This window comes from Gobius niger, assembly GCF_951799975.1.
Source record: "Gobius niger genome assembly, chromosome: 3".
In the NCBI taxonomy this organism is placed as follows: Eukaryota; Metazoa; Chordata; class Actinopteri; order Gobiiformes; family Gobiidae; genus Gobius; species Gobius niger.
In genome coordinates this window covers 3,738,992-3,752,958 of record NC_136854.1, presented here as the reverse complement: position 1 = coordinate 3,752,958, position 13,967 = coordinate 3,738,992, and the positions used below count along the sequence as shown (strand labels likewise).

Sequence of the window (13,967 nt, the reverse complement as noted above, 5' to 3'; positions counted from 1 at the left end):
TCTTTAATAAGTAGATATAGGGTGACCACATTTCCCAGCCTGAAAACCGGGACAGGGTCGAGGTCCGCGCTCGCAGTGCAGTGTCCACCGAGCTGTGCACGTGCACCGTCCACCGAGCTGTGCACGTGCACCGTCCACCGAGCTGTGCACGTGCACCGTCCACCGTGACTTGAGCGCGGGTCACCTACTGTGGGCGTGTACAGAGTGCGTGTGTTTTACTAAAGGCTTAAGACAACCAGGAGTGACAACAAGTGCTTCAATTCACCTCCTGATCATAGTGCGGGGATAAGTGAAGAGAGGAGGCGGTGGTTATCAGGTTATAGAGACGAAGTTTCCCCTCGTCTTTCAGCGTTTGCGCACGTATGAGCGCAGCGGGCCATCACGGACTTTTAAACATCTCCGCAGAAATGCGAGGGTCTCTGCTCAGTGCGGGTCTGAGTAGGCATGGTTTAATCACATGTAGCGGGTTAATGGCGATAAAAACAGCCGTTTGCTGCTTCTTACCGCTCTCTCCCGTCCTGTCTTCCCGTCCGTTCTCACTCCTCTCTCCTCTTAGCCTACAGTGAACTCTGCACGCGTTATCGGAGATGTTGTTATTGTTCTCCTGCGCTGGCACTTGTGTGGATTTGGGGATTTCTCAGATGAAGGGGGGACACGGACTGAGCGATGGTGTGAGTGGTTTGACACAGCAGGTGGAGTGAGTGACAGAGGCGCTGGGCCAGGTGAGTGACAGAGGCGCTGGGCCAGGTGAGTGACAGAGGCGCTGGGCCAGGTGAGTGACAGAGGCGCTGGACCAGGTGAGGGACAGAGGCGCTGGACCAGGTGAGTGACAGAGGCGCTGGGCCAGATGAGTGACAGAGGCGCTGGGCCAGGTGAGTGACAGAGGCGCTGGGCCAGGTGAGTGACAGAGGCGCTGGGCCAGGTGAGTGACAGAGGCGCTGGGCCAGATGAGTGACAGAGGCGCTGGGCCAGGTGAGTGACAGAGGCGCTGGGCCAGGTGAGTGACAGAGGCGCTGGGCCAGGTGAGTGACAGAGGCGCTGGGCCAGGTGAGTGACAGAGGCGCTGGGCCAGGTGAGGGACAGAGGCGCTGGGCCAGGTGAGTGACAGAGGCGTTGGGCCAGGTGAGGGACAGAGGCGCTGGGCCAGGTGAGGGACAGAGGCGTTGGGCCAGGTGAGTGACAGAGGCGCTGGGCCAGGTGAGTGACAGAGGCGCTGGGCCAGGTGAGGGACAGAGGCGCTGGGCCAGGGGGAGAGGACAGAAAGTGGTTCCCGGTAGCTCGAAATCTGATCAAAAGTAACAAGAATGGACACACATAAATATCCGAGTCCTGATCGGGAGGTGTTGCCCGATTCCGATCTAGTCTGTAGCCACGTGATCGGGCCCGATTTCCGATCACGTGATCGGATCGGGACATCCCTACAGATTATATTATTTTTGTGATGGAGCCACAACATCAGGGAAACTTTCATGCGTTTCACTTCTTGTTTGTCTCAGGATCCTCCAGAAACAGCCTCCATCTGAACCAGGCCCCGACTGTGAGTCCCTCAGGAGCGACCGATCCATGTGGGCACCAGAGAACTTCTCCTCAGATCTGTAAGATTGAGTTTGTTTAAACACAAGGACAGACAGTGGTTTAATGAGGTTCTGAAAGTGTGAGAGAAACAGCTGAATCCTGAGGTGTTTGTTGTGTCTCTGTCACAGAGTGGAGCAGGCTCCAGAGCTCAGTGCTCAGCAACATCACACTCAGCTGGACTCCATATTTAAGGTGTGTCCTTCACTGAAGTTTGCAGATGTTCAGATGAATGGACTTGTTTCACACAGATCTGACACTGACTGCATTTGTGTTGTTTCTAATGTGTCTGTGCAGCTTCTGGAGGAGGACATCTTCACTTTTGTCCAGAAGGAGCTGAAGAAGCTCCACAAGGTTCTGAGCACAGATTACCCAGAATGCTTAGAGCCTGTGGAGGATGAGGATGGAGAGGCTTTACTGAAGATCACAGTGAACTTCCTGAGGAGGAGGCAGCAGAAGGAGCTGGCTGAGCGTCTGTGGAGCAGTAGGTCCATTTCACTCAGTCATTTGATCTTCTCTGAGACTCAGGCTCTGTCTGTGTCTTCATTCAGGGAGTCGTGCTGGAGTTCTTCAGCGTAAACTGAAGCGTGACCTGCAGCAGAAGTGTCAGTGTGTGTTTGAGAGCGTGGCTAAAGCAGGAAGCCCCGCCCTCCTGCAGCAGATCTACACAGAGCTCTACATCACAGAGGGAGGGGCCTCAGAGGTCAACCAGGAACATGAGGTCAGACACATGGAAACAGCCTCCAGGAAAGCAGGCGGAGCAGAGACGGCCATCACATGTGAAGACATGTTTAAAGGCCACGCGGACACAGGGGCGCCCGTCAGAACAGTGCTGACAAAGGGAGTGGCTGGCATCGGGAAAACACTGCTCACTCAGAAGTTCAGTCTGGACTGGGCTGAAGGCAAAGCCCACCAGGACGTCCAGCTGCTGTTCCCCTTCACTTTCAGAGCACTCAATGTGCTGAAGGACAGGAGCTTCAGCCTGGTGCAGCTGCTCCATCACTTCTTTAGAGGAACAGAAGAAGTGAGCAGCTTTGAAGATCTGCAGCTGCTCTTCATCTTGGACGGTCTGGACGAGTGCAGACTTCCTCTGGACTTCACCCAAACCAAGGCCCTGACGGAGCCCACAGAGAGCGCCTCAGTGGAGGAGCTGCTGGTGAACCTCATCAGGGGGAGGCTGCTTCCCTCCGCTCGCCTCTGGATAACCACACGCCCCGCGGCGGCCAATCAGATCCCTGCTGAGTGCGTCTCCATGGTGACAGAGGTGCGAGGGTTCAGCGACCCACAGAAGGAGCTGTACTTCAGGAACAGGTTCAGAGACGAGGCCCACACAATCATCTCCCACATCAAGACGTCCCGAAGCCTCCACATCATGTGCTTCATGCCAGTCTTCTGCTGGATCCTCTCCACAGTCCTGGAGCATGTGCTGAAGACCAGAGAGAGAGCAGAGCTGCCCAAGACCCTGACTCAGATGTACATCCACTTCCTGGTGGTTCAGGCCAAAGTCAAGAACATCAAGTATGAAGGAGGATCTGGGACAGACCCACACTGGAGTCCACAGACCAGGAAGATGGTGCAGTCTCTGGGAAAACTGGCCTTTGAGCAGCTGCAGAAAGGAAACCTGATCTTCTACGAGAGTGACCTGAGCGAGTGTGGGCTGGACGCTGCAGCCGCCTCAGTGTACTCTGGAGTCTTCACACAGGTCTTTAGAGAGGAGCCAGGCCTGTACCAGGACAAGGTCTACTGCTTCATCCATCTGAGTGTGCTGGAGTTTCTGGCTGCTCTTCACGTCCATCAAACCTTCTTCAACACTGGAGTCAACCTGATGGTGGAAGAAAATTCCATATATTCCTGGTTGATGCATCTCTTTGTTCGTAGCAGCCCAATAGAGTTCTACCAGATGGCTGTGGACCAGGCCTTACAGAGTCCAAACGGACACCTGGACTTGTTCCTGCGCTTCCTCCTGGGTCTTTCACTGCCGACCAATCAGAGCCTTCTCCAAGGTCTGCTGACACAGACAGGAAGTAGCTCCCAGACCAATCAGAACACAGCTGAGTACATCAAGCAGAAGCTGAGTGAGGAAGTGTCTGCAGAGAGAAGCATCAACCTGCTCCACTGTTTGAATGAACTGAATGATGGTTCTCTGGTGGAGCAGGTCCAACAGTACCTGAGATCAGGACGTCTGTCTGAAGGTGGACTGTCTCCTGCTCAGTGGTCAGCTCTGGCCTTCATCTTACTGTCATCAGAAGAAGCTCTGGAGCAGTTTGAGCTGAAGAAATACTGTGCTTCAGAGGAGGCTCTGCTGAGGCTGCTGCCAGTGGTCAAAGCCTCCAACAAAGCTCTGTGAGTGAGGTCTATGTAAGTATGAACCTTCTAAACTTCTCCTAAAACAGTGTGTTCTCTCCAGACTGAGCAGCTGTAACCTGTCAGAGAGCAGCTGTGAAGCTCTGTCCTCAGTCCTCAGCTCCTCTAGTCTGACAGTCCTGGACCTCAGAAAGAACGACCTGAAGGACTCAGGGCTGAAGATGTTGTCTGTTGGACTGAAAAGTCCTCACTGTAAACTGGAGCAGCTCAGGTCAGAGGGTTTACTCTTCATCTCTGTGAGTTTGTCATTTCTATGACTCTGTTTAACCCTGTGTGTTCAGACTGTCAGGGTGTCTGATCTCAGAGGAAGGCTGTGCTGCTCTGGCCTCAGCTCTGAGGTCCAACCCCTCCCATCTGACAGACCTGGACCTCAGCTTCAACCATCCAGGAGACACAGGAGTAAAGCTCCTGACTGCTCTACAGGAGGAGCCCCACTGCTCACTCTCCACTCTCAGGTGAGGACAGTTATTACACAGTTATTACACAGTTATCACACAGTTATTACACAGTTATTACGTAAGGGATAATGTATAATGTATGAACACTGGTCATTATCGGGAAAATAAGTACCGGCAGGGCGAACTGGACCCCTTCACTTTTATGAAGGTCGAAAGGTTTATTTAATGACTTCCGCAACAAATAGTTCCCAAAAGTTTGCGCGTTGCTCGGCAACGTTTTGCTAGGCTAGAAGCAGCACGGCTAGCAGTTAGCCTAGCTACTTAGTTGAAGGCGCAGTTGGAGGAATGGTGGTGAATCTCTGGGTAAGTTGAAAGTCAGACTCACGCTAACTTCACGAGCGATTCCCCGACTTCTCTCTCAGTGACGGGACAGATAGTGTCGCTACTACGTACGCGCGGAGTGATATGAAAGCACCAACTCTGTTGCCATTGGCAAGAAGTCCTTTATCAGAAAATAATGACCGGTCGAACGTTGGGAAATCCCATTCAAATCAACGGAGCTTCTACTTACGTTGTGAAGAGCCGTATAATACTCAGTTATTACAGTCGACACAAACAAACTGTGGATCTGAGTCTGTGTCTGTTTCAGACTGAGTCCTGCTGGAGAACGATGGATGAACCCAATCTGCAGATGTAAGTCTGACTTTTAACTCACGATCATCGTTTACTCAAGAGGAAGTTTTGTTTATGTTGATCGCCATAAAGTCGCCATAAAGTCGCCATAAAGTCCAGAAGAGCCCAGTTTGAGCCTTTAATCTGCACTAAAGTCACTGAAACCTGTAGAACTGAGATGGTTTATTTAAAGGGGGGTATTATGCAAAATCGACTTTTTCAAGCTTTACATCATGTTATTATGTCATTCCCTCATTAAAAAACATGCCTGAAGTGTTGCCTTGGCACATTCACGTATTTTTGAGTAATCTGTAAAAACTCTGATGGCGGCCATTTTAGGGATAGGTTTGCCTGAGTCCTCCTAGGAACGCCCCCACCTCCTGGAGACGCCTCCGAGCTTTCGTCACCAGCCGAGTAACCAACCACTGCCCCTCAGCAGAACCCCCTCCCCACAGTGTCCAGCCCTAAGATGTAAACAGAGTCATCATGGAGGATTAGCTTCATGTGTTGTGAACCGGAGCCACAGCAGCTCTGAGACTTTTACAAAGACACATATCAGTGTTTCTGTTACCGAAACACCGGTGACAAGAACACTTATTGCAGTGACTGGTTCTGTGCTGGGAATGTCTTAGGGCCTTGATGATCCACAACCCTCCGGAGAAAGCTAATGCTAAGCTAAACCTCGAGTCATCACGTGAAAACGAGAAATATGCACAAATAAAGTCAATAAAACCACCACACACATAAAGAACCGTTTAACAATGATCACACACTGAGCCGGGCTTGTTGATTTCGTAGTTTATTGCTCACATTTCATCTACAGTGAGTCGTAGCCGAGTGGTTTCTCCCGGAGCTAAGGCACTATTAGCCGTGACAAGCTAACAACCTTCACCTTCACAACATTCATTGAAAACAGGCAGCATATTATGCACAAATAACGTTTAACTTTAATAATAAAGCAGGCAACTACTCGAAGCAGCCTTTACGATGATCACACAATGAGCCTGGCTTTACACATTTGTGGTTTATTGCAGACTTTTCATCAACAATGAGCTGTAGTCGATTATAACAAGCTAACGGGTAACCTCGAAAAACCATTGTCCACCTGCACAGATAATGTCCGTCTTTTGAATCGTTTGGGCTCCTGCAGATCCTGGTGTCGTCCATGGGGGTATAGTTAGAGATCCATAGGGCATGGCAGATGCAAAGAGAAGCCTCCAAACAGCAGTTATTTTTCAGGCAAGAGCCCCGTCCAAGCGTCCGGTGTGGAAGGTTCGTTTCCAAATCATATCCTGTGTGGCCATTGTTCACAAAGTGATAAACAGTAGCTCCTTTCCAACAATAAAAATTAAAATGCACCGATCGTAGTTTCAATACTGTTGAGACAACGAGCGGCGTGTTGTGATGCCACAGACAGCGTGTGGAGGGGGCGTGTCGGAAAGGGTCAGGGAGCGTCTTAAAGAGACAGAGGCCTATTTCAAGTCATTTGCTACCGCCATTTTGAAAGAGCAATTTTATACAAGGCAGCTATTCTAATTTACTGCATTTACAGACCAACAGGAGATTTGGTCATCATTGTAGTGTGATATAGACTGGTGCTATGTGGCTGAAAAAAGCAGAATACCCCCTCTTTAAAGCAGAGCCTCATCAGAGAGACATGGCCCATCAGACCTCCTGATCTGAGGAGCTTTGGAGCTGTTTGAGGAAAACCGCCTTCATCTAATCCTTTTACCACAAAACAAAGAACAAAAGGTGCAGCCATGACATTTGCATACAGGGCCTATAGTTACATCCTGGACATGTTTCCATCACAGTAAATCAGCTTTAAACTGTAGATTTACTGAGGATTCATCTTAAAGGAGGAACTCTGTATCATGTTTTGTTTAATGTGCGACGTCAGAGACTGGAACATTTGATCAAGTCCCTTTTTTATCGTCTTTACAAATGAAATGTTTCCAGAAACAAACCTAAAAATTAAAACAAGTTTTCAGGCATTTCTTGCTCCTGATAAACCACTTTCTACAGGTTCAAATGTTTTAAAACAGATTCACTTAGATTTCTTTATCTGTGATTAAAAGACAAACTGCAGAATATTCCAGATTACATCACAAGAGAAACTAAACTGTGATAAACTCTGAAACTTAAAAAAAAAAATCAGCAACACTCTGGATAACGAGGAAATGAGACAGGCCGAGAGGCTGTGAGCTCCAGTCGAGGAGCTTTTAAGTTTGGGTAAAGCTGAACTGGTTCAGGAGTTAAGAGGTTAATATCAGTATAAAGAGTGAACAGGGACTAATGCTGCATCCACACCAAACGTGTTTTGGGCGTCAAAAACGCGCCTCAAGCCCGTCGTTGGACGCTTGTGCTAACTAAAGTCAGACGCTCGTCACAAATGTCACCGAGCGTCAGACGCTCTGGCTGCGTCAGCTCAGAGTCTGTTCGTAGCATCTTGGAAGTAGCTGTTGCCTGAAATACACCTGCTACAGCTCATTGTTGATTAAAAGTCTGCAACAAACCACAAATGCGTGAGGCCCGGCTCAGTGTGTGTGATTGTCATAAAGCTGCTCTATGTCGTTATGGATTCATTGACGTTATTAATGCTTGTTGTCATGGGAGAAAACCGGAGCTCAATGCGAGCTAACTGAGCTAACTAAGCTAACTGAGCTAACAAGCTGGTTTTCTCCCGGAGCTAATTGTAGATGATGTGAGTAATAAACTACAACATCAGCCCAGCTTAGTGTGTGATCATTGTTCTTTATTGACTTTATTTGTGCATATTTCTTGTTTTCACGTGAGGACCGGAGGTTTAGCTTAGCATTAGCTTTCTCCGGTGCTAATGCTACAACAGGCGTCCTCGAGGACCAAACACATTCCCAGCACAGATTCAGCCACTGAAATAACCTTTCTTGTCGCCGCCTCTAATCCTGGGTGTTTAGATAGCCTAAAGAAACACTGATGTGTCTTTGTAAAAGTCCCAGAGCTGCTGTAGCTCCGGTTCACAATGAAGCTAAACCTCCGTGACTTGTGACTTGTTGACATCTGTGGGGCCGGCGTAGAATCTGCCCCGGTGACTCAGCTACAACGTGCGTGGGGAGAAAGCTCCTGATTGGTCGACGCTCGCGAATTTCTCGAAAAAGTTCAACATTTCCCAACTCGAGCGTCGGCCGCGCTCAACGCCCTGGAGGCGCGTCAAACGCTCACCAAGCGCGAAAAACCTCAAAGCGCGCCGCAGAGGAGGCGCGTGACGCGCTGCGGGAAATCTTGACGCCCCCCGGAGGCGCGTCCTCCATGTATTTTAAATGTAAACCTGACGCTTTGGAGGCGGCGGCCGCGTTGGTGTGGACGCAGCATAACTGCTGCTGTGTTTTCTCTCCGTCAGGTTTCACTGAACTCTCTCTGGATCCAAACACAGCTCAGAGGAAACTCAAACTGTCTGACAACAACAAGAAGGCGACACATGTAAGAGAAGTTCAGCCGTATCCAGATCATCAGGACAGATTTGAGGACTGGTATCAGCTTCTGTGTGACTCTGGTCTGACTGGGCGCTGTTACTGGGAGGTCCAGTGGAGAGGATGTGTTTATATTTCAGTGTCTTACAGAAGAATCAGGAGAACAGGACGAGGTAATGACAGTTGGTTCGGACACAATGATCAGTCCTGGAGTCTGTCCTGCTCTGAAGATGGTTTCTATGTTTGGCATGAACACAATCAAACCCGCCTCCCTCAGCCCGGCTCCTCCTCTGGGACAGTAGGGGTGTATGTGGACTGTGCTGCTGGCTCTCTGTCCTTCTACACAGTCTCCTCTGAGGAACTGATCCACCTCCACACCTTCAACACCACCTTCACTCACACCCTGATCCCTGGGTTTTGGATTGGACTCGGCTCCTCAGTGTCTCTGTCAGACTGAGGATCAGAGTCACAATTATTTTTCATTAATTTCATTATTTTATTTGTTTGAGCAGCAAAGTAGTTCAAACATCTTTTACAGAAGAACTTATTATAACCTCCCTCTTGTCTCTCAGTCATAACAACATCACATAAACTCAAAGCAAGAAACAGATGCAGAGTCTGTGCTTGTGGATTAATATCATAAGAGTTTATGATCGTATAAAAATGTCATCAAGGATTTAGACTCGTACAAAATAAAAACTTTATATTTATTTATTTGGTATAAATACTTTATATTTATATCACTTTTATATTTATACCTCTTTTTCATTTTTGATCATACAAAACTATACACACATACTGTATATACACACTTCATTATCGCACATTCCTGATATACTGAATATACTCATGTGTACAGGCTAATGTCATTCATGAGTGAAAGTACATCCATTATGCATTATGAAAAAAACTACAAAAACTTGCCCCATGGGCATCGAGGGATGGGTCAAATGCAGAGGGCAAATTCCTCCCATGGGCCCTGGGTCTCTCTCCTGTCCGTCCATGGGAGAGGATCTCTCCTTCTGTGGTTCTCCCCAAGGTTTCTCTTTTCTCCCCCTGGTTTTTGAGTTTGTCCTCTCCGTGCTGGAGAGTCTAAGGACGGGGGACGCCCACGCCGCTCCCCGCTGCCCCCTGCTGCCCACGCTTATTTGGACTGTATGTTTGCCTGGACTTTACATTGTCATATTTACTGTTTTGTTTTATTCTAAAAAGTAATGACTTAACCCAACGAGAAAAATTGAAGCAACCCTCTCCATTGGTCTTTTTACGTTGTATCGACTGAATTGAAATTGTCTTCAACTGATTGCTTCTTTCAATTTGAAGTAACTTGATTTTCTCAACAGTAAAACCTTTTATTAACTGAATACATACTCAATAAATATCAGCATTGATTTACATTTTTGAGTTGCGTACTTATTTGAGTTGCTTCCATTGATGTTGTACCACAAGTTTAACACATTTTAAAATGTTAACAACTTGAATTTGTTTGTTCTTTACAATATTTTTATGTTGGCTTAACATCAGTTTATCTTGCATTCTAACATTTTTAGTTTCATTTTACAAAGAAATTATCACAAACAAACATATTATTTGACAAACTGCATTTATTGTGTACTTGAGCGAAGCTGCCTCTGGACAAGCATCAATGATATTGCACTGAAAAAGAAAGCAAGTCAGAATTAGCTGAACAGCATTTTTTCTTTTTTTTTTTTTTAAAGTATATTTAAAATACATACCTGAGAATGTGAGTCTTTAATTTTCCTTATTTTCTCTTCAGTTGCTCCAACAAAAATAACATAAGAATGATAAATGGAAATCAAATTCTCAGCCCCTGGAGGTCTGGATCCAAAATTATAGTCAAAATCAAAGTGACAAATCAGGTCACTGGTTGATCCAAATTCTGTAGAAATTCCTCCAAACGAGTCTGTATCATCCTCAGTCGTGTGTGTGGCCTCCACGTGCCTGAATGCACTCCCTACAACGCCTGGGCATGCTCCTGATGAGACCACGGATGTCCTCCTGAGGGATCTCCTCCCAGACCTGGATTAGAGCATCAGTAGCTCCTGGACAGTCTGTGGTGCGACGTGACGCTGATGGATGGACCGAGACATGATGTCCCAGATGTTCTATTGGATTTAAGTCTGGGGAACGGGCAGGCCAGTCCAGAACATCAATACCTTCATCATGCAGGACCTGCTGACACACTCTTGCCACATGTGGCCTGGCATTATCAGGCATCAGAAGGAACCCAGGGCCCACAGCACCAGTATATGGTCTTACAATAGGTCTGAGGATCTCATCCCGGTCCCCAATGCCAGTCAGGGAACCTCTGGCTCGCACATGGAGGGCTGTGCGGCCTCCAATGAAATGCCTCCCCAGACCATCACTGACCCACCACCAAACCGGTCATGCTGGATGATGTTGCAGCAGCAGAACGTTCTCCAGGGCGTCTCCAGACTCTGTCACGTCTGTCACATGTGCTCAGGGTGAACCTGCTCTCATCCGTGAAGAGCACAGGGCACCATCGGCCAATCTGCCAATCGCTGTGTTCTCGGGCAAATGCCAATCGGGCTGCACGGTGTTGGGCAGTAAGCACCGGCCCAACTTGTAAAGGTTAAGGTCAAATTTATTTATAAAGCACATTTACAACAGCTATCGCCGCCCAAAGTGCTGTACACAGGCAACACAAAGTTACAACAAAGTTAAAATACATTACATAACAAACAATAGCAATAATAACTAGAAATGCAATGGCTGCGCCATTGCGATTGACTGCGGAATTGCAGGAAGCGAATGCAGAAATGGCATAAACTGTTCAAATTGCATAAATTGGTTAATTTGCATAATCGGTTTTGCATAAACTGGTAAAATGCATCAAATGTCATGTTGCATAAACTGTATAAACTGCATAAAGTGGTAAAATGCATGAATGGGTTGATTTGCATAAATTATGTAAATTGCATAAACTCTTTAAAATTCATAAATCCTAAATGGCATAAACTCTTAAGCTGCATAAACGCTTTAAAATGCATAAACTGGTTAAATCCCATAAAGTGGTTAATTTGCATAAATTATTAATGTTGCATAAACTTTTATATTCCATAAACTGGTCAAACTGTTGAAATGGCCTCAGTGCTTGATTGGCAGAAGCTGCACAAATGGCTGAAAGTCCTGGAGTCTCCCCATTGGCTGGATTCACCACATACACACTAATGCGACAGGTCCACATACACACCAATGCAAAAATTTCAAACTCTCGTATAAAAAAACTGGAAATCTGCAGAAGGCCATTTTTTTCTCAAAACCCACAAGTTGCATAAGCTGAACATGCACAAAGTGCAGAAATTGCAGAAAATGCAGAAAAAAGTGCAGAAAAGCATGGATTTGCGGCAGCCCCATTATAAGTCAATGGGAAAAATCTCCGACATTTCGGCCAATTGCGGAAAAACCGTAAGTTGCAGAAGTCCCAAAAGTAATAGCACCCTTCTCCTCAACATGCGGAACATTTTGATGCATAACTTGCATAAATTGCACAAAGCATGAAGGTGCTGAAAGCTCTAGAAAATTGGGAAAAAGATGGAAGAGGAATAATAACTAGAAATGCAATGGCTGCGCCATTGCGATTGACTGCGGAATTGCGGGAAGCGAATTGCATAAACTGTTCAAATTGCATAAATTGCTTAATTTGCATAATCAAATTTGCATAAACTGGTAAAATGCATAAAATGTCATGTTGCATAAACTGCATAAAGTGGTAAAATGCATGAATGGGTTAATTTGCATAAATTATGTAAATTGCATAAACTCTTTAAAATTCATAAATCCTAAAAGGCATAAACTCTTAAGTTGCATAAACGCTTTAAAATGCATAAAGTGGTTAATTTGCATAAATTGTTAATATTGCATAAACTTTTATATTCCATAAACTGGTCAAACTGTTGAAATGGCCTCAGTGCTTGATTGGCAGAAGCTGCACAAATGGCTGAAAGGCCTGGAGTCTCCCCATTGGCTGGATTCCCCACATACACACCAATGCAAAAATTTCAAACTCTCGTATAAAAAAACTGGAAATCTGCAAAAGGCCAATTTTTTCTCAAAACCCACAAGTTGCAGAAGCTGAACATGCACAAAGTGCAGAAATTGCATAAAATGCAGAAAAAAGTGCAAGGATTTGCGGCAGCCCCATTATAAGTCAATGGGAAAAATCTCAGACATTTCGGCCGATTGCGGAAAAACCGTAAGTTGCAGAAGTCCCAAAAGTAATAGCACCCTTCTCCTCAACATGCAGAACATTTTGATGCATAACTTGCATAAATTGCACAAAGCATGAAGGTGCTGAAAGCTCTAGAAAATCGGGAAAAAGATGGAAGAGGAATAATAATAAAGAACATGAAAACCAATAATTGACTGCGGAAGAATTCCGCAGTCAATCAATAACCACCAAAGAAAATCAGCTCAGCTTGTGTTGAAGGCCAGTGCAAACAGATGGGTCTTCAAAATAGATTTAAAAACAGTTGTTTTAACGCTCAAGGGAAGACTGTTCCACAGTGTGGGCGCTGCCACAGCAAAAGCTCGGTCACCCCTAGTTTTCATCCGAGATCGCGGAACAACTAGCAGCATTTGATCTGCTGACCGCGTTGTCCTCTTTGGGACATAAACAGGCAGAAGCTCTGAAAGGTAAGACGGGGCCATTCCATTTAAACACTTAAAAACCATCAGGAGGATCTTGAACTGGATCCTGTAGCTCACTGGGAGCCAGTGCAAAGAGGCCAGAACAGGAGTTATATGCTCATATTTCCTTGAGCCAGTGAGTAATCGTGCAGCGGCATTTTGGACCAGCTGCAGGCGATGGATGGAGGCCTGGGACAATCCATAGTACAAAGAATTACAGTAGTCCAACCGGCACGAGATAAGGGCATGGACTACACGCTCTAGGTCCGCATGTGGTAGGTAGGGTTTTACTTTGCTCAGAAGGCGCAACTGGTAAAAAACAACTTTAACAACCGAACTGATCTGCTGATCCAACTTGAAGGAGCTGTCAAAAATCACACCCAGATTTCTGACTGCTCGGTGACAGTGGTAACTCAGAGGGCCTAAAAGAGAAGGATCAAAAGCATTTCCAAACATTACAACCTCGGTTTTAGATTCATTAAGCTTTACAAAGTTTAGAGCCAACCACTGTTTGACTTCCTGGAGGCAATTTACCAGGGCATGGGCGCTATCTGTATTAGGTTTTAATGGCACTTGGACATCATCGGCAAAACAGTGAAATGAAATATTGTGTTTTTGGAAAATGGACCCTAGGGGCAGCAAATACAGAGAAAACAATAAAGGGCCTTTAATAGAGCCTTGGGGCACTCCACAGCTAAGAGGGGCCACCCTTGAGCTACAAGGGCCCAAGTTGACAGAAAAAGTGCGACTCTCAACTTGTGGACGTCGGGCCCTCATACCACCCTCATACCCCCCACATGGAGTCGGTTTCTGACCGTTTGAGGACCAACATGCACATTTG

At 46.6% G+C, this 13,967-nt stretch overlaps 1 protein-coding gene across 1 annotated transcript in view; it reads left to right on the top strand.

Annotated features, from left to right (window-relative positions):
* LOC306960437 (protein NLRC3-like) overlaps positions 1 to 8,912 on the top strand; it is a gene marked incomplete at both ends in the record, with an annotated part of 55,069 nt that extends 46,157 nt beyond the window's left edge. The window contains 4 exons of the mRNA XM_079552867.1: positions 3,980 to 4,147; positions 4,218 to 4,391; positions 4,984 to 5,027; positions 8,386 to 8,912. Of these exons, the coding sequence (XP_079408993.1) occupies positions 3,980 to 4,147; positions 4,218 to 4,391; positions 4,984 to 5,027; positions 8,386 to 8,912 (913 nt within the window). The remainder of the gene's footprint in view (positions 1 to 3,979; positions 4,148 to 4,217; positions 4,392 to 4,983; positions 5,028 to 8,385) is intronic.
* Between the last annotated feature and the right edge of the window lie 5,055 nt (positions 8,913 to 13,967).